The 21,013-nt window shown below is 39.6% G+C and overlaps 1 protein-coding gene across 1 annotated transcript in view; it reads right to left on the bottom strand.

The window, feature by feature from the left end:
- The window catches only part of LOC119782061, a 29,402-nt gene extending 12,722 nt beyond the window's left edge, over positions 1-16,680 (bottom strand). The window contains 4 exon segments of the mRNA XM_038282826.1: positions 10,171-11,183; positions 12,433-12,802; positions 12,805-12,970; positions 14,585-16,680. Coding sequence (XP_038138754.1) covers positions 10,171-11,183; positions 12,433-12,802; positions 12,805-12,970; positions 14,585-16,680 — 3,645 coding nt within the window.
- Positions 16,681-21,013: the final 4,333 nt, after the last annotated feature.

Below are 21,013 nucleotides of genomic sequence, written 5' to 3'. Positions count from 1 at the left end.
TCCCGCATTCGCCAAGTAAAGCTTCTTTATGGGGCTCAAAGGGAATTATTCACAGTCTCCTCAGGACTCTGACAAGGTCATGGACATTTTGTCTCCCTACTCTCCTGGCTTCTGTTCTGAACCATAATTGATTAGGTTAAGCAGCAAGAGAGGGAAGGTCATGCCTGCAGTGGGTGATCTGGAGCGCTCAACAGCATGCGTGCCCACCGACACGGGCTTTCCATCACCAAGAGACAACCCCGGTGTGGACAACATGATCCACACTGAAATGTATCAGTTCACCATTAAGGTTCAGCTGCACAAGAGTTATTCTATGGTGTGCTTGCTAGTCAAGAGTTGATCAAGAAATTATCGGATAAATTATATCTCTTATTAGTTCACCAATTGCCAAATAAAGGCCAATTCTGTAGCTTAAGGGAGGGGTGGCAACTCTAAGGTTGCTAGCATGTGTTAAATTAGACATAAAAAAACAGATTGTGATTTTTATGCATTCAAAAATACAGCTTGCTCTATAAAAAATTAAGTGGGTAATATACTGTAACGCTACATATAAGCTCTCGAATACCTTTAGTAAAAACATAGAGAATAAACCAATATATTAGTTAGGATGTTTAGAATAAGCCAATAAAGCCCTCAGCTTTTGCAAAAAAACAAAGCAGTTTCACATAAAACTGGTTAGAAACACCAGCATTAAATCAGGCAATCTCAAAGTGATGCTGGGCACACACCAAAGATGCATAGATTTCTTTTGCTATTTGATTATTTTCTTAATGTTTTTCTCTTCTTTAACCTTATGTTACACCTCAGTGGGCTAATCATGGACAAATTATATCGGTTTTACTTTGTGGATATATTGTTTTTTTTTTCCGGAAATTCGTGTTCAATTAATGGAGTTTTGTAAAGTTTTGTTAATAACTGATTAGGTTTGTTTAAACTTCTAAACCATTATTTTGGACTGACTGAAAATCTCCATGATTTGGAACATTATGGGGGGGGGGGTAATGTCATAGTTGTCCGATCGGTGTCACCGTTGACCATATGGAACCAAGGTAAGCCTGGCTTTAGCCTCTTAGCAAGCTAGCTTCACAGAAAAAAATACCATGGTAACATGTGTGTTTTTGTTCTTGTAAAACTAAGTTGCAGAATAATGTAGTTTCATGAGATAGGGCCCAGTGTTGCTTCTTCAGCCCCATTTAAAAAGGAATTGGTGTGTTGTAAGAGTTAGACTTGGGCAGGGGAGGTATGTGGTGTTTGGCTTATTCATCTTCTTGCTTTGGTTATTTTGACTTGTTTTTTTTTTTTAAGTTTTTTTTTTTTTTTTTTACATTTTTCTACATTTTTGTTGGAACACAATATCAACTTGAAAAGCTTTAGCACTAATATTTCTTTTTTTATGTAATTCTATAATAAACATATAAATAAATGCATTACAAAACCAGGATTGTGCAAAAAAAAAACAAACCCTAAGAAGCCATATAACATGGGAAATTTATCAAATATAAATCCCAACAAACAGATTGTGAGGTGGATTGGAATGAATGCTGAGCTCAATTTGTGCTGTTTGGGTGGCTCTGAATAAGCTTGACTTCATTAGTCAGCCTGGAATTGTTCTAGAACTGCATAAAAACTCACAATTTGGAACAAGCAGAATAGATGTGGGTACAGTAAAATCTTTGGGACGATCTAAATGTTATGTATTTTTTTCCCTTCTCCCTTATCTCTTTGCATGGAAGTCAGTCAGCCAACACAGCAAATCCAAAAGCAGCAGCTGCTGGCCCAGGTTGATACCATTCAGAACAGAATATCAAAAACTGGCAAAGCTCACAGTGTGAGCAAGCACAAAATAGGAGAATCCAGTTTATGCATACAAAATACCCTTTTTATTGAAAACATGTTGACATTTCTTGTCTCAGTTGATATTTCTGTAGATATTTTCAAAAATAAAGGGGTGAATCAAAGAAATAGTCAGATTTTGTTCAACATAAGGGGGCAGCTTAAATAAAAATCTGAGCACGGGGTGTCCTTTTGTCCCCATCTCAGCAAATCTCATTCAAACATGAAGGATGGGGCTTTATTTTCTGTTAGAGTAGTCAAGAGCAGAATTGGTACAAAAAACTTGACATTATTTTCAGTTTCACTTTATTCCACAGTTTACAGTATCAGATATTGTTCTACCAACAATATAGGTTGCTTGAGATGCACTTTCCATTTTTAAGCTGCACTATGCTCTCATTAGTTTGGTTGCACTCATTAGTATGCACACACACGCACACACACACATATATATATGTCAAGACCAAATATTTAGTGCATTTCTTGAAAACATATGGTACTTAATGCATATATGTTGTTTTGGAACAAACTGGAGTACTAGTAGTTGACAAGTTATATCTTAATGGCAAAACCTCATGAATCAGTATTGTCTTACAAAAATATATACTGGATGAGAGGCTGACTATATTATGCTTGAAGGTGGGGGAGCGGGGGGGAGAGGGGATGTTAGCTAGGTGATGGGTGGGAAGGTGGTTGCTGGACTGGGCTTGGAACCAGTTTAGCACCTTTACCATTTCTAGTTCTTCTTTTAACTGTGTATAGACAAACTAATTTGTTCATCTTTTAGATTGTATTCCTCTGTGAAATTTAATTAACAAATTCTTTAATCTAAGTGCATTTATTTTTTGGAGATAAGGTCCTTGTGTTGCGCTAAATTTATTCTGCCACAAAGGGTGATACCTCCAGCAGTCTTAACTATAAACATGGTGCAGGTTCTAAATATGTAGCTAGATTTTTTAAGTCTATCACACATATCATCGTTGAACCATGAAATTCTGTCCCTCAGTGTTCTAGATAACACTGGGAGACATACACAGGCAACACATGTTTATTTGTATAGCATAATTCCGTATAAAAGCAATTCAAAGTGCTTTACATTATATAAATAATATAAATGTAATAATATAAATAATAATCTAGTCATAATGGGCTTTAAAGATCTGACCCACATGCAGAGAACCACTCACAGACCAAGGGTAAAACTTAACTGGTTTATTGAGGGTTAACAAAACACAGATGGAGAGAGATATTCTGCTGGGTAATACTGTTGGACCTCAGCAGAACGGTGAACCGCAACCGGAAACTCTGAAGGGGAGATCACAATGATCAGTTCAGGGACCTTGGGAAAAAAGACAGAGGCTAGTATATTGCTTGACAGGCACTCATGTTTTAGGGGGCCCTTGGTTATTTCCTTGTGGGGGTAAAACCCAGAGAAGAATGAACTTGTTGGAGAGCGGACACGTTTGACCCAGAGGAGTAAAGGAACAGACTGTCACTTGGTTTTCCAGAAGTGGAATTGAACGGATCATGTGGAGGTTTTCCCTTGCTCAGTGTGACTCAGTTAATCCTTCCAGGGGGGGTAGAAGGTCCAGGCTTATCCAGTTGTACAGGAAGGCTTCCTGCCGAAGAACAAAGACAAAGCAAGTTTAGACTCAGAGAGACAAGGCTAAGGTTAGACTCTGCTAATCTCAGTTTGGCTAGAGTACCCAATACTGGTAAACACTCTGGCGTCGAGGTAGTGACAGCCCGCTGCTCAAATACTCCTCTGGTAAAGAACCAAGAAGCCGCAGGCGTGCAAGGAGGCCCAACAAGAACAGGGCACCATCTGGTGGTGGAGAGAAGAAAAAGACAAAAACAACCCACACAAACTGGAATCCTAAAAAATCTCTTTAATATAAAAATATTACAGCAGGTAAAGCAAGTAAAAAACAGTTAGACCACACATTTAAAGTCATGATACGTCAGATAACTGTTTAACAGTCAAATGCAGTTTTAAACAAATTGCTTTTTTACTTTGACATAATAGAACTCATGCTTTCAGCACTTTTACAGTCTTCTGGGTGTTTGTTCCAGATAAGTGGAGCATAGGAACTAAATGCTGCTTCTCCATATTTGGTTGAAGATCTGTATGTACAAAGTAGGCCAGAACTAGAAGACCTGAGTGGTCTGGGATTGATACACTTATAACAACTATGTTATCTATTGAGGAGTTAAAGTATATCTCTGAGCTACAGAAAGCTAGTGTAGGGACTTAATTTTCTGTACTTATCAACAGTTTGGATTTAGACAGATGTCTTTGAAAGCCTTAATTATGGCTGTCTCAGTACCTGAAAGAAGGCTGGAAGACTGGTGAAAGGAGGCATCTTGAGCTAGTTTGCTGACATGGGCTGGTCCTTCTCTTGTATATGAATAAGATAACAAGAACATTTTTTTAAAATCAGTCCAATGAGAGAATCCTTAAAAGGTTTAGTTTTGTCCAACTTTCTGTACTTTGCCTAAAATATCAGAGGGGTAAACATAATACAGCAAGTGGCAAGCAAGTTAGAGATGTGTCTGAGCAGGCATAGGTGAAAGTGCCAGATACTTGCCACATTTGGGCAGATTTTAACATACCAGAGCCTGTGTCCATCCTGGTCCAGACTTAGACTTAAATAACTTTTATTGTCATTTTGTATGTAGTGTATACAAAAAAAAGTTTCGTTTTGTACAGCTTTCAGAGCATTTCCATTCCATAAAGTGTAGCAGTGATGAAATGTAAACAGTGTTGGAGTAAAAAGACATGGTGCAAAAATGCATTGATATGGAAGCGAAGAGCATTCGATATATATGGTGCAAATATGCAGTATTTTGGTTTAGTATTATTAGTGTGATGCAGAGTCTATGACATGATTTAGTTTTCTCAACAGTTCAACAGACTGATGGTGATGGGGAAGAAGCTGTTGCAGAATCTGTAGAAGGCTGTGAGGATGGTTGGGGGCATGTGGGCTCTACTGATCCTCTGCATAAAATAAAAGGCACTTTTGTGCCCTTTTAACCAGTAAGGAGATGTTTACAGTCCAGGTGAGGTTGTTTGTGATGTCCTCCCCCCCTCTTGTCTGGACCAAATACCTTGACTGAGCAAGCTACTGTAGTAGTAAATATTGTACTGAAATCATACTTGTTGTCCTGTCTGGTGTTGGGCAATAGTGCTGCCGGCAAGCATTTGCTTGAGAGATGAATTCTTTAAAACTATCTAAAAAATTCTAAGTCTCAAGATTTACATTTAAAGACCTGCATTTGACACTCAAAAACTTTGCAACTGAAATATGCAAAATGGAGTTGATGCATAGTTTCCTCTATTTCCAATGCTGTGCTCTGTCCTATATAGCCATCTCTAATGATCGTAAAACATGTGGCTTTGCTGTGAGTTATAATACACCTGCAAAGTAAAATTTCAATATAAACTGGACTAAACAAAGAAAATAAACTTGCGTTGTTGTCCAGATAAAAAAAGCAGACAAAAGGACTTTTCTCTTTGTAAACACACCCACATAGGCTTTATACTTCCTGCCACTAGTCACTGGAATAGAGAATAACATTTCACGTTAGCTATAAAGGAAATCTCCAACACTCACAATTTTAGAACTACAGCAAAAAGTTAAATCTTGAGCTCATTAAGTCTCTATAGAAACAATTAGATGTTGTTGATACACAACCTGTCAAAAGCAGTCCAGACAGAAGTATTTCTTGCCTAATAAAACATTTTTAATGAAAGATTCCAAAATCAAACTTTCAATTTGAGCTTGGTGATTCCGTCAGATTAGATTCAAATTAAGCTTCTCTACAGCAATCATGATAGTTTCTAGTACAAAAAATAAATAAATGTATCTTTCAGTTAACCTTTAAGTAATGTGGAAGATCTCTGATGTCAAAAGAGGGTTTCTCTTTCAAAGACTCTGAATAAAGACATTTTATCTTACAAAATGTTGGTCTCATCATTAGGGTTTTTAATAGTAGATAGATTAAAAGTAAAAGAAATTAATTGAAATATGACTGATTCAATACAGAGACAGCTTTCTAATTTTGCAGCAACAAAATCTTCCTGACCATCTTGATCCACAGACTTATTCCTACAGAAAAGGGATGGGACTCCGGAAGATCAAGAGAGACTGAGCAAAGGAAAAGGATCAAAGATCCCTCTCTCTGAACTATTTTTTGGGGACTAGTGGCCTTTTTTATTATTACTGGGACTAAGAAAAATAGGAGAAGTCATGAGTCAGAGGTCAATGGGCTTGAACTCAAACATGTGATGACTGTATCCAGGACAGTGCCTTATATACAGGTCATGTCAAATTAGTGAGTGCAGCATCTAACTGGAATAAAATGAGTCCTTTCAACCTTAAAAAAAAAAAAGAAGATAAGAACAAAGGCTGGCATTTCTTTATATTCTTTTGTTCTGAAGTTTTGATATTTTGAATCATAGTTCCCACTATAATTGTGTCCTTATTCACTTTGACATGAAGTTTTAAAAGGACCCTCAAACAAGGCAGCTAAAGTTCCCTCTGCTTAGTTTAAGGATTCCTTGAAATATAAAGGGTGAATTATATTTATACCTGTGGCTGCATAGTAGTAATTATCCTAATTATTTCAATAGCCAAAGGGTATTTCTGGTGAGTTTTCAGCAATCTTTTTTTCATTGCAAAAGCTTGGGATTTATGTACAGCTCAATCATAATATATTACAACTTTGGGGCAGAGTGGATTCAAATTTACCTTTATATAACAATGGAGTCGAAATCTTTTATTCATTTCAAACTTAAAATCTGAACAGAACTAAGTGAATCAATAAACAGGATAAAACAGAATTTATGTGATATTCCATGCAACCACAGGCATTTTACACTTTTGTATCGTCTGAATTATTAATTGTTCATTCATTTGAATTCAGCTGCTGTTTTTAATTTGGTCTGGCTGACCAGGGATCAGCATGACTCAGAGTCAAGATATATGAAATGGCGAACTAACAGCTGCATGTGAATGAGCAGCGGGGCTCCACCATCCAAATGCAGGGAGCAGCTTGGAGAGAGGCAGGCCGGAGCGATGATGAGCCCATCCCTTGCGAATAAATTGGGGTTGACTTTGTGAGGGCCTTGAAGGAAGGGAAAAGGAATAGAATGAGAATGTTCTGTTGCTGCACTGCAGGATTATATTCATGGAAGATGAGGGACGATGGTAAGTGGGGGAGGCTGTGAAACTTCATGAGGCTTCATGTGTGCAGGGAAAATGCAGATGACCCCTACTATTGTAATGGCTTCATCATAAAATGAAACCATAAAATTCATACTTAAATGGTTAAAAATATTCTTGTTCTTGCAGTAATAAGATATATTTTATATTAATTTAAACAAAATACTAAAACAAATGTACCTGATTATAAGAGGACAGTACTGTAGTCAAAAAAATCTACATGATAAAGAGATAATTTAATCATCTAAGGCCTATTAATCTAATATTTTCTAATGATTTCATTATGTAAAAAAAACATACACATGCCCAAAATAAAACCTTAAGACCTTAAAATACCAAAACTCCTTTTACTTTGGATTGGAGTCAAGGTGTATAAGTGTAACAACACTGTACAGTGAAGTGTTTCATTTGGTAATTTTCTTAATTCTCATTTATTCCGTTATTTTTATAAACTTTTCTAAGGTCAACAATGTTTGACCAATTTTGCTATAAACCTTTGCTGCTGCTGTAACATCATTTCCCCATTTTGGGACAATAAAGGCATTTCATATTCTATTCTATTCTATTCTATTCTATTCTAAACCTTGAAGACTTTCCCAAGCAGATCCCATTTGCCATGTCATCCTTATCCACCACTGCCTGTCTTCTGTTTTCCAAGCCTCCTTACTAGTCAATAGCACCCAAAACTCCCCTTTTTCAACTGCTTCACTACGGCCCAGTCTGCCTTCTAATTAAGCTGCAATCCACCCACACCCCCTTTACTGTACAAGTCTACCTCCTATTCCAATCAGACATACTTATTCTTATAAATCTGCCCATTCTGATATCATCAGCCATAGAAAAGGAATAATCTTGTTGGACATTTTTTTCCCCAAAATAAACATAGCAAAGTGTTTCATGTAAAGAAAAGATTCTACCTAAGTTGAGTGTCATCAAGTTAAGCGAGTTAACTGAGTTGTAAAGGTGTATTGCTGGTTCTGTTTTTTTTTGTTATTGTTTAACTCTAAGTTCCTAAGCTCAGATGTCTCATGAGTGGGAAGCTTCTGAGGGTAGGAGCTATCATATAAGACAGATAAGCCAATCAAGAGTGGAAGTGTTTTTGCCAGACTTAATAATGATAAAAATAATAACAGAATTAATTCAGATTCTTTAAACTATAGAGGGGCAAGAATATCAACAAGTTTATATTGTAGGTACCTATAGTTATATTCACATTTTAATTGTTCACTGAGGCCAATTTTACCCATGGTTGACAACTTAGTAGTCACCTTTTAATACACGTAGGATCAAGTTTGCATTAAATTTAAGAAATCAACTAGCCTGGGTGCCATTCCGAACTTAGTCCCGCCCACAACGTTTGAGGTCGGGAAGTTCGGTCTGGCATTGCTCAATAGTTGCGCGAGTATGCTCGCACAATATCTGGCGGGCCAATCAAATTGTCAGGGCGGGCTTTATATGATGATGGACAGATGATCAACAGTAACGTATTCAACCACGTGACCAAAGCGCGCTTGGGTGACAACAACAATGGCTGCCGCTGGAGAGTTGAGGTGTGTAGATTCTGCTATTAGGTCTGTTCTAGAAGATATCGACAGCAAATTAATTTTAAAAGAGGAACAGAGAAACGCGATCAAGGCTCATCTCCGTTGCTCTCATTGGTTGTAGGTCTATCCAATTGAGCGCAGAGGCATTTTTTCTCCTGGTTTGTTCAAAACATGCCCCATAATCACAGCTCTATGGAGCAGTATCAGACTCATATTCTGACTAGAATTGAGTAGGATTACGTCAGGCTAGAAATTAACCATTTTTTTTCCAAATTAGGAAAATTAGCTAATTTGCATTGAAAATGTCTTTACAGACAAACTCTTTGGATCATGGCACTTCAAGGTCAGAAAAACTATTGGTCAGGGGATAAGAGACCTACTGTCAATCAAGTATAGAACAGCATTTGAATACATTATCATTATCTTAATTATTATCACTAAATTAAAAAAAATATATATATTCTCCCTTCTAAAGGGTCAAGCATGGTCTACTGTTGATATCCATAATTAGCACTGTCTGTAGATGTTTTGAATGTATCATTGAAACTGTATGTTTTCTTTTTTTAACAAAGGCAACAGCAGCATTGCCATAAAAGTGCATGGATTTCTAAAGGGGATTATTAAATTTGAGAGAATAATAAATCCTCTTGGAGACACAGCTTTCTTAGTGCAGCCATGAAGTTCAGCAATTACATCTTTTAAATCTCCCGCAGTGAGAAATGGTGTTAATTAGCATCAGACTGCCTGGCATGATGAGATGAGCTGGTATCACACAGGTGCAATTGTCACTTTGTTTTGTTTAATAACGAAGGAGCTGACATTAACTTGTTTCAAGTGCTTGTTAAGATTTCAGCTGAAAAGCCAAACTTGCTCTTTAAAAGGTCTCATGATTGAATGAGTTCACATTTAAAAGCCCATGGCTGTACTTTGAGCTGTGCGAGTCTGTTCTCAGGTGAGCAACAATTAGCAACCAGGAGAATAAAAAGGAAAACTGTCTAAATGTTTGTTTTGTTATTTTGTTTATCTTGAGGACCTTAAAATAAGTTAACCAATAAACAAGGTACACAGTTAGGAACCATGTATCCCCACCAAAAATAAAATCAAACGTGATACTTTGCGATTATGATTACCTTTATTTTTTTAATAAAATATTTGTTGAAATGGATTAATCTACTATTATTACTTAAATACTATATATACAGTTTAAGACTGGATCTTTCTTAATGGGACTCCAACACATTTTTTCAAATGATGCATATCATTTTATTTCTGTAATAAAGTGGTTCGCAAATTGTGGTAAATTACAAGAGACTTTTCTACTCTCTTTTTACTGCCCGCACTCTTCTTCTACGGTCCATAACAATACCCACAAGTAACAGCACTTCCTAGTGGGCATGTATGTATTACACTTAAACTCCACAGTTACTACACCCCTCCCCTCTTAAGCATTAACAACCAAACTTTAACTTTTCCACTAACAAGCTTATCTTTCATTTAGCTAACTGGAAATCTTTAAGGTAACTAGGCAACCTTATTTGCCTTTTCGATTGTCTCTTAACTGGAGTTACACTCTTTTCAGTTCCTTGTTCAGTCTCTGGCTTTTTCGCAGCTTCCACAGCCGTTGGCTCCTCCAACTTCTCTCCACCGAGAACGACCTCCTCAGCTTCCAGCCATTCTTCATTTTTTTCTTCAGACCCACTAGAATTAACAGGGTCAACCGGTTGGTTGCTGTTGCATTTTTCTGGTTTCGGGTAGTGAGTGTGAATCTGATCCACATGTCTCCTCACTATCCTCCCATCCCCAAGCATCACTTTGTAGGACACCGGTCCAGTCACCGACTCAATGATTCCTGGGATCCACTTTGGGCCTAAACTAAAGTTCTGGGTCAACACTGAGTCTCCTGTTTTGAACCAACGTCCCTTCGCTTTTTTATTGTGATCTTTCATCTGTCTTTCTTGGTTTCCTCTCACTCTTTTGCTCAGATCTGGGTGAATGGAATCTAAGGTACAACGTAGTTTCCTCCCAAGAAGTAACTCTGCTGGAGATAAACCAGTTGTAGTGTGAGGAGTAACCCTGTAGCTAAATAACACTCTGGCTACTTTGGTTGTCAGGGTGCCCTCTGGACATTTCTTCATCATTCTCTTGAATGTTTGTACACCTCTCTCTGCTAACCCATTACTCACTGCATGATAAGGAGCAGAGGTTACATGGCGAATGCCATTTTTGTTCAGGAAGTCCTTGAATTCCATGCTTGTGAAACAAGTGCCATTATCCGATACCAACAACTCAGGCAAACCATGGTTACTAAAGCTGGTTCGCAGGCACTCAATTGTAGTGGCTGAAGTAGCGGAGCTTACTGGATACACATCCATCCACTTTGAATAGGCGTCAACCAGCACAAAAAACATTTTCTCCATAAACGGTCCTGCATAATCCACATGTATGCGGCTCCAAGGCCTATCAGGCCAATCCCATGGATGCAATGGAGCGGGTGCAGGAATGTTGCGGTGCTCTTGGCATGTGGTACAGCTCTTTACAGTGTCCTCCACATTTTTGTCCAACCCGGGCCACCATACATACACTATATTGCCAAAAGTATTTGCTCACCCATCCAAATTATTGGAATCAGGTGTTCCAATCACTTCCATGGCCACAGGTGTATAAATTCAAGCACCTAGGCATGCAGACTGTTTTTACAAACATTTGTGAAAGAATGGGTCGCTCTCAGGAGCTCAGTGAATTCCAGCGTGGAACTGTGATAGGATGCCACCTGTGCAACAAATCCAGTCGTGAAATTTCCTCGCTCCTAAATATTCCACAGTCAACTGTCAGCTGTATTATAAGAAAATGGAAGTGTTTGGGAACGACAGCAACTCAGCCACGAAGAGGTAGGCCACGTAAACTGACGCAGCGGGGTCAGCGGATGCTGACGCGCATAGTGCGAAGAGGTCGCCAACTTTCTGCAGAGTCAATCACTACAGACCTCCAAACTTCATGTGGCCTTCAGATTAGCTCAAGAACAGTGCGCAGAGAGCTTCATGGAATGGGTTTCCATGGTCGAGCAGCTGCATCCAAGCCATACATCACCAAGTGCAATGCAAAGCGTCGGATGCGGTGGTGTAAAGCACGCCGCACTGGACTCTAGAGCAGTGGAGACGCGTTCTCTGGAGTGACGAATCGCGCTTCTCCATCTGGCAATCTGATGGACGGGTCTGGGTTTGGCGGTTGCCAGGAGAACGGTACTTGTCTGACTGCATTGTGCCAAGTGTAAAGTTTGGTGGAGGGGGGATTATGGTGTGAGGTTGTTTTTCAGGAGCTGGGCTTGGCCCCTTAGTTCCAGTGAAAGGAACTCTGAATGCTTCAGCATACCAAGACATTTTGGACAATTCCATGCTCCCAACTTTGTGGGAACAGTTTGGAGCTGGCCCCTTCCTCTTCCAACATGACTGTGCACCAGTGCACAAAGCAAGGTCCATAAAGACATGGATGACAGAGTCTGGTGTGGATGAACTTGACTGGCCTGCACAGAGTCCTGACCTCAACCCGATAGAACACCTTTGGGATGAATTAGAGCGGAGACTGAGAGCCAGGCCTTCTCGTCCAACATCAGTGTGCGACCTCACAAATGCGCTTCTGGAAGAATGGTCAAAAATTCCCATAAACACACTCCTAAACCTTGTGGACAGCCTTCCCAGAAGAGTTGAAGCTGTTCTAGCTGCAAAGGGTGGACCGACGTCATATTGAACCCTATGGATTAGGAACGGGATGTCACTTAAGCTCATATGTGAGTCAAGGCAGGTGAGCAAATACTTTTGGCAATATAGTGTAGCTCCTAGCCAATGCCTTCATTCTGGACACTCCTGGGTGGCACTGATGAAGCTGCCTCATAACCTGTTCTTGACCTGGTTTCGGCACAATCACCCTCGAGCCCCACAACACACACTCGTTCTGTATACTGAGTTCATGCTTCCTTACTTCGTAGGGGGCAAACTCCTCCCCTTCCCGCTTTGATGTCCATCCATTTCGCACCATCTCCCGCACCCTCGAGAGCACCGGGTCTCTGTCCGTCCATTCTTTTACTTGATCAGATGTCACCAATGTTATGTCAGCGCTCTCCAGCATGAGTACTGTCTCTTCCCGTCTCTCTACTTCTGCTTTCACGGGCAAAGGAAGGCGGCTTAGGGCATCAGCATTACAGTGATTTTTTTTCCTTCCTTATACACTATTGTGTATTCATAGGCTCTCAATGTTACTGCCCACCTTTGGATTCTAGGGGAGGCCATCTGTGGTACGGCTCGCATCTCACTGAACAGAGACAACAAAGGTTTGTGATCTGTTACTATAGTGAATTTACGTCCATAAATATACAGGTGCTGGTCATAAAATTAGAATATCATGAAAAAGTAGATTGATTTCAGTAATTCCATTTAAAAAGTGAAACTTGTATATTATATTCATACATTACATACAAACTCATATATTTCAGATGTTTATTTTGTTTAATTTTGATGATTACAAATGACAACAAATGAAAATCTCAAATTCATCATATCAGAAAATTAGAATATTACTGAAGACCAATAAAAAAAAAGGATTTATAGAAATGTTGGCCAACTGAAAAGTATGAACATGAAAAGTATGAGCATGTACAGCACTCAGTATTTAGTTGGGCCTCCTTTGGCCTGTATTACTGCAGCAATGCGGCGTGGCATGGAGTCGATCAGTCTGTGGCACTGCTCAGGTGTTATGATAGCCCAGGTTGCTCTAATAGTGGCTTTTAGCTCTTCTGAATTGTTGGGTCTGGTGTATTGCATCTTCTTCTTCACAATACCCCATATATTTTCTATGGGGTTAAGGTCAGGAGAGTTTGCTGGCCAATTAAGAACAGGGATACCATGGTCCTTCAACCAGGTACTGGTAGCTTTGGCACTGTGTGCAGGTGCCAAGTCCTGTTGGAAAATGAAATCTGCATCTCCAAAAAGTTGGTCAGCTGCAGGAAGCATGAAGTGCTCTAAAACTTCCTGGTATGTGGCTGCGTTGACCCTGGACCTCAGAAAACACAATGGACCAACACCAGCAGATGACATGGCACCCCAAACCATCACTGACTGTGGAAACTTTACACTGGACTTCAAGCAACGTGGATGAAGTGCCTCTCTTCTTTTCCTCCAGACTCTGGGACCTTGATTTCCAAAGGAAATGCAAAATTTACTTTCATCAGAGAACATGACTTTGGACCACTCACCAGCAGTCCAGTCCTGTTTCTCTTTAGCCCAGGCAAGACGCTTCTGATGCTGTCTGTGGTTCAAGAGTGGCTTGACACAAGGAATGCGACAGCAGAAACCCATGTCTTTCATACGTCTGTGTGTGGTGGTTCTTGAAGCACTCACTCCAGCTGCAGTCCACTCTTTGTGAATCTCCCCCACATTTTTGAATGGGTTTTGTTTCACAATCCTCTCCAGGGTGCGGTTATCTCTCTTGCTTGTACACTTTTTTCGACCACATCTTTTCCTTCCCTTCGCCTCTCTATTAATGTGCTTGGACACTGAGCTCTGTGAACAGCCAGCCTCTTTAGCGATGACCTTTTGTGTCTTGCCCTCCTTGTGCAAGGTGTCGATGGTCGTCTTTTGGACAACTGTCAAGTCAGCAGTCTTCCCCATGATTGTGTAGCCTATAGAACTAGACTGAAAGACCATTTAAAGGCTTTTGCAGGTGGTTTGAGTTAATTAGCTGATTAGAGTGTGGTACCAGGGGCCATCAATTTTGAACCTTTTCACAATATTCTAATTTTCTGATATGATGAATTTGAGATTTTCATTTGTTGTCATTTGTAATCATCAAAATTAAACAAAATAAACATCTGAAATATATGAGTTTGTATGTAATGTATGAATATAATATACAAGTTTCACTTTTTAAATGGAATTACTGAAATCAATCTACTTTTTCATGATATTCTAATTTTATGACCAGCACCTGTACTTATGGAACCGTTTTATTCCGAACATCACAGCTAGTCCCTCCTTATCCAGTTGTGAATAGTTTTTTTCCGCTGCATTCAATGTTCATGAGGTGAATCCTATGGGCCTCTCAGTTCCATCTGGCATGTGATGTGACAGCACCGCACCTACTCCATAAGGTGAGGCATCACATGACAGCACAATGTCTTTCTCTGGGTCGTAATGCACTAGTACTTGTGCAGACTGCATCATTTCCTTTGATTTTTCAAAAGCAACTTGCTGTGCTTCTCCCCACTGCCACCTCTTGTCTTTTTGAAGCAGTTTATGCACTGGAGCAAGAATTGTTGACAGATTGGGCAGGAACTTGTTGTAGTAGTTTAACAGTCCTAAATATGCCTTCAACTCTGTCACATTCGAAGGTGTAGGTGCCTCTTGGATTGCTTGCACCTTCTCATGAACTGGGTGCAATCCGGTTGCATCCACTTTATGACCCAGGAACATCACCTCCTCATTCATAAACAAACATTTTTCTCTTTTGAGACGTAGACCAGCCTCCTCCAGCCGTTCCAGCACCGTGGCCAGCGTCCGCAGGTGATCTTGGTCATCTTTCCCTGTGAGCAGGATGTCATCCAGGAAAATTGCCCCCTGGGGAATGCCCTGCAGCAATCCCTCCATTATCCGTTGGAATATCGCTGGGCTGGATGATACCCCAAAAGGTAGTACTTTGTATGTGAACAATCCCTTGTGCGTGTTTATGGTCACATACCTCTTTGCTTCCTCATCCAGTGGAATCTGGTGATAGGCGTGACTCAGATCCAACTTTGTGAACTTTTGTCCACCCGCCAGCGTAGCGAACAGGTCCTCAATTCTGAGAATTGTGTACTGCTCCAACTTGGATATTTGATTTACTGTCAGTTTGTAGTCTCCGCACAGTCTTACTGTCTCATCTGGTTTTAACACAGGAACAACAGGCGCCGCCCACTCTGCATGTTTTACTGGTTCAATGATCTCTTGGGCAAGGAGACGATCCAGTTCAGCCTCCACTCTTCCTCTCATGGCATAAGGAACAGGCCTAGCTTTAAAAAATCTGGGGACTGCTTCCTTGTCTATGTATATTTTTGCTGGGGGGCCTTTAAAATTCCCTAGTTCTTTATTAAACACCTCCCCGTATTTTCCCAAAACCTCCTCTAAAGTTTCCTTTCTAACATGGTGGATTTTGGTTTCTGGACTCCCCTGTACCTCTACTGGGTTCCCCTCCAGGATGTGGTGGACTTGGGGGGTTGATCTCCACTGTAGGCCTAACTTTTGAATCCAATAACGACCAATCAGACTGGGGCCTGACCCTGCTACGACTACTACCGGTAAGTCATGCACTCGTCCCTTATGATGCACCTTAACTAGTGCTGCTCCCACAACTTTTATTCTATGACCAGTGTAGGTTTTGAGTTGCACTTTACATGGGTGTAGCTTTGGTGCCTCTTTCCCCCTCAAGGTATTGAATACGGAGTGGTTCATTACTGTTACTCCGCATCCTGAGTCCACTTCGAACTGAGCGTCCGTCTCATTAACTGTTAGTGTCTCTATGAATGGAGCTACCGCTGGTACGTCAAGTTCATCTATTTTGTACAATGTGAACATGACTTCCTCTGCATCCATGCTCTCTTTGTCGTCCTCCCTCTGGCTGACGTAATGGGCTCCCTGTGTTCTCCCCTGTCTACTTGTCTGCCCACCACCCCCTCTAGTCTTCGACTGACCAGCTGGGCCTTTGGACCTACATACTTTCTTAATGTGGCCAATTTTTCCACATTTGTGACAGGTTTCTTTAATAAACCTACATTCACCCGCTGCATGGTGCTCACCTCCACATCTGTAGCAACCTTTATGCTGGAGCTGCTGCCGACTTGGGGTCTGTTTTGATGAAATTTTATGCACCACTTGCGGCGTCCTCCCATGTGATGCTGAAAAATCCAAAGATTGTAAGTCTTTTACATCTTTGCTGGCTGTTTCAATCGCCTGAGCTAACTTCAACGCCTTGTCAAAGCTCAAATCTGGTTCGGACAACAGTCGGCGCTGAATGCGGTCATCTCCGATGCCACAGACCAGTCTGTCCCGTATCATCTCCGACAACTTATCTCATTAATTGCAGTCTTGCGCCAATTTCCTCAGGACAGCAACATATTCCATGACTGTTTCACCATTTTTCCTGTTTCTGGAATTAAACTTGAAACGTTGCACAATCTCACTGGGTTTTGGGTTGAAATGGTCCTTTAATAACTTGACCAGCTCATCGAACGTCTTGTCTCCTGGCTTGGCGGGGCTTACCAGATTTCTCATTAGGCTGTACGTCTGACTGCCCACTGCACTGAGCAAAATAGCTTTCTGCCGACCTGCATCATCGATCTCATTAGCTTCAAAAAAATGGTGGAGCACCTCACAATATTACTCCCACGTCTGGGTTTGGGAATCAAAAGGAGCGGTACTTCCTACCATGCCCGCCGCCATGGTCCTCTGTTGATTTCCAAGTCCGTTCTTCTTTTTTTTTTTTTTTTAAACTTTGCAATATAGCCGAGAGGCTTGCTCATTTGTCTGCCGAGGAATCCGCTGTGCCTTTATCCTCGGCTTGACTTTATCCTCGTCGCCATTTATGTGGTAAATTACAAGAGACTTCTTATTCCACAGGAAGGTGGTTTATTTTTATAACATGAACAGCATACAGCTTCACACGGACTTTTCTTTTCTACTCTCTTTTTACTGCCCGCACTCTTCTTCTACGGTCCATAACAATACCCACAAGTAACAGCGCTTCCTAGTGGGCATGTATGTATTACACTTAAACTCCACAGTTACTACACAAATTTTTTTTTTTGCATCCCCATTTGAAGAGGTGGGGAAAAAAAATTTTGCCCAACCCATCCCCCAAAAAATTTATCAAAAGATTAACTGTTTTTTTTATGTTTTGTTTTATTTTCTATTACATTGGTGCTACCCCTATAGAAAATACTCAGAATCCATTTCAGATTTTATAACAGTTAAAATATTACATAAAACATCAGGTAGGCTAGCTCTGTGATTGGATACCCTCTGGACTCAGTGCAGTAGATTGGAAACAAAAGGATCCTAACTAAATTAACATCTCTGTTGGGTAATGTCAACAGAGATGTCTCGAGTTTTGCAACATGCATGAAGCTGTTGCTGAACTAGAGAGCTCCTTCAGTGACAGACTGCTGCACTCTAAATGCACCATGGAGCGTTATCACAGATCCTTCCTCCCAACAGCTGTAAGACTTTATAACCATCACTGCTCCCAACAACCTCAATAAGTTGTTACATTCATGCAGATTTTGCATAGTTTCTATCTTAGTCAGTTAAATAACATGCTGCTGTCATTTTGCCCATCTCTGATGTTGCTGCTATTTTCAAATGTCCATCAATGTAAAAAATGTCCACAGCTCTATATTGGTAAATGGTTATTTATTCTCCAGGTGCTCGGTATTTATATTGTTAAAACACTTTACAGTAAAGTATTTTTTTTTCTAGACTCTTCACAAGTATGTTATTCTTATTAATTCTTCTAAGGTCCACATTTGTGTGACCATTTTTTCTATCATCTTTTTCCTGCTGTAACACCAGAATTTCCCCAGATTCAGCGTTTTGTCTGAAACGAATGTTGATCGTGGTCAGGAACACAGGGGGGATTCATCACACTCATGTTCTCACTTACCCGATGATGCGGATACAGTCTGGAGGAGAACTGACTGTTTCCTGCTGTGAACCTCCTTTTATACAGTACCAAAACACTGCCATTACACAGTAGCTTTACAATAGAAAGACGTTCAACAGTCGTCTGGAACACGTCAAATACGTTGATATGCATTGTAGATAAGTTCTTGGTAAGTTACGCATAAGTTACCCATAGGCTTTGGATAAGCTAGACACCACAACTAATAAGTAACTTACACTTAACATATGTCAACAATCGGATAACTTACCTGTAACTTATGCCCCATGTATGAGCATATGCTGGCTAACGTAAAGAAATTTCTCAAATTTCTCGCCATGTGTCAAAATCTGCCAGCGTGTTCTAGCGTGCTTCAGCATGCTTTTACAAAACGTACCGATAACTTATCCAACATATGCCAACGTTTTTGCCAGATTTTTCGTATGTCAGGCATACGCTGGTCTAAATCGTCAAAGTGTGACAGGGGCTTAAGGTTTCTATAGGCAAAAATGCAATTTAGAATTTCTTTTATTACAATTCTGACTAGGAATGTTATCTTGCCCAGGAAGAATTCTACTTTAATGAATGGAAGAACACAGAATTGCCTGCCATAGCCCACTTAATATAAACCTACAAATTAAATTGAGTAATCTTCTCCTTCGCCATTTTCCTCTTCTTTGCAGCTGTAACGCTTTTTATATTTCTTTTAAACACATTTCTTTTTTATTTAAATTTCTTCATGAAAAGATCCAGTTCCATTGGGGTGGAATAAGCACTTCCCGATGCCTGTTGTCATGGTGACCACTCAATTCGAGGCTCCACTGATAATGGCTTTTTAAACTTGTCCCGCTACTTAGAGTTGATTGAACTAATTCAGAGCAGCAATTGTGAAACCGAAAACTGAGAGTCCCCGACTTCGGACAAGATCAATTGAGAGTTGTGGAGTTGAATCTGAGTTTGTTAACCCTGCTTTGTGAAACTGACCCTATGAATTAAGGTCTTGTAGAAAAACCTGGATCTGCAAGAGACGACTGATGGTGAGGGAGTCTGGTAACATAAATTAGGCATGATTTCTCATCTTGGGTCAGGTAATCTAAAGGCGTTGTAATGTTAGACTTATAAATTTACACAAATCTTAGAATCAGTGTCATGTGCGTGTGTTTGTGTGTCTTTGGTTATTAGACTCACAGCCAAGATGTCTGAAAAAAGAAAGAGAGACATAAGAAACTTCTTAAAAAGTCAAAGTGTAAGTTAAATTCAAAGAACTGTGTAACACCCCTCCTTAAACACCTTCACTGGATCCATAAAATACTATATCCACTGCAATTTAAAGCTGTCAATAACCTTGTAAAGTATATTTGTTTTATTAAAAGTGCTAATAAATCAAATGTATTATTGTTATATATTATTATTATCATCAAAACAGAAAAAAATACAATATATCAATGCAATCTTATATATCTAAGCTCACAATAACTGTAAAACTATGTGTTTTTAATCTACATGGATTGTTATACCCCAAATTGTTCAAATGTTCATGTCATGTATCCATGAATTTTGTCAGGAGAAGGATAGCAGAGATGCAAGCGAAAGTGGAAAACATAAATAGAGAAAACAAAGGAAATACATACAGAACTACTAGATACTTGAGTCCCCGCCCCCAACTTCTGAAATCAAAATGTCATGCGTGTGCACAGGTGTACCTAAATAACTGTTGTCCAATCAAAGAACTCCATACCTCTTTGGAAAAGTTTCATTCTACAGAATCCAATGATATGCACCAATTTGAGATAGACAGAATCCCCAAAGAATCACACGTGAGAGTAGTAGAGGTCATTGTAAATTACACAAAGGTACAGTTTCCAAATATTGGTGAGGCGTAGAACCGTAATACTGTAAGAGGAAGAAGATTTTAGGTAAATATTAGGATATTGATTGGAAATATTCCAGAAACTGAAAATATCTTAAAATGAAAAAGAACAGAAAAGATAAGACATTTTTGCTGTGCTTTTTTTGGGGCTTGAGGGGTTTTAAGGAAGATTAATGTTGTATTCTACACTAGTAGGCTATAATTTAGTTACAAACCTAATACGAAAAGTAAAGGATTAATTTCAGCAAAACAAATAAATCAAAATGTGTTTTGTGACTGTAGACTGTATGCAAATGTAAAAAGGAAAATTCCCTTGAAAGGCTTGTTGTAAATAGATCAACTGAAACCTTTTTTAAAAAAGGTTTGTACCATTTATTTGTATTTGGAAAGTCTTTTTGACACTGATTTTTCTAAGGTAGTTGAGTTTTGTGCTGCCTGGATTAATTAGAAAATTAAGGCAGTTATACATGGTGCAATTATCGGCTTTCATAGATGAAAAGAATTATGTAGAGGAATCTTTGGTTGTGGCTTTAAATCTCTGCAGTTACATCACGGTTCAATGACTGCAGTTTTTAGCATCTTTTGACCAAAGATGCTAAAAACTGAAGAATGACAATCTAACTTTGTGACAGTTGCTATGACCTACATCTAATGATGAGGCAATAGAAATGCAGCTGCTGTTGTAGATGCGATACATTAAGACCATTGCATTCATACAGATGAATGCAAGGAGATCTATTTCCAGGATTTTTTTTATGTTCAATAGAAGAGAAGCATGTCAAAAAGCAGTTGTCAGACCTCACATATTGATTGAAAAATCATAGCAGTAACCGTGGAAAGTAATCATGACAGAATAGCCTGAT

This window comes from Cyprinodon tularosa, unplaced genomic scaffold (assembly GCF_016077235.1).
Source record: "Cyprinodon tularosa strain WSP-4 unplaced genomic scaffold, ASM1607723v1 ctg188, whole genome shotgun sequence".
NCBI lineage: Eukaryota > Metazoa > Chordata > Actinopteri > Cyprinodontiformes > Cyprinodontidae > Cyprinodon > Cyprinodon tularosa.
This window is presented reverse-complemented; position numbering and strand designations above follow the sequence as displayed.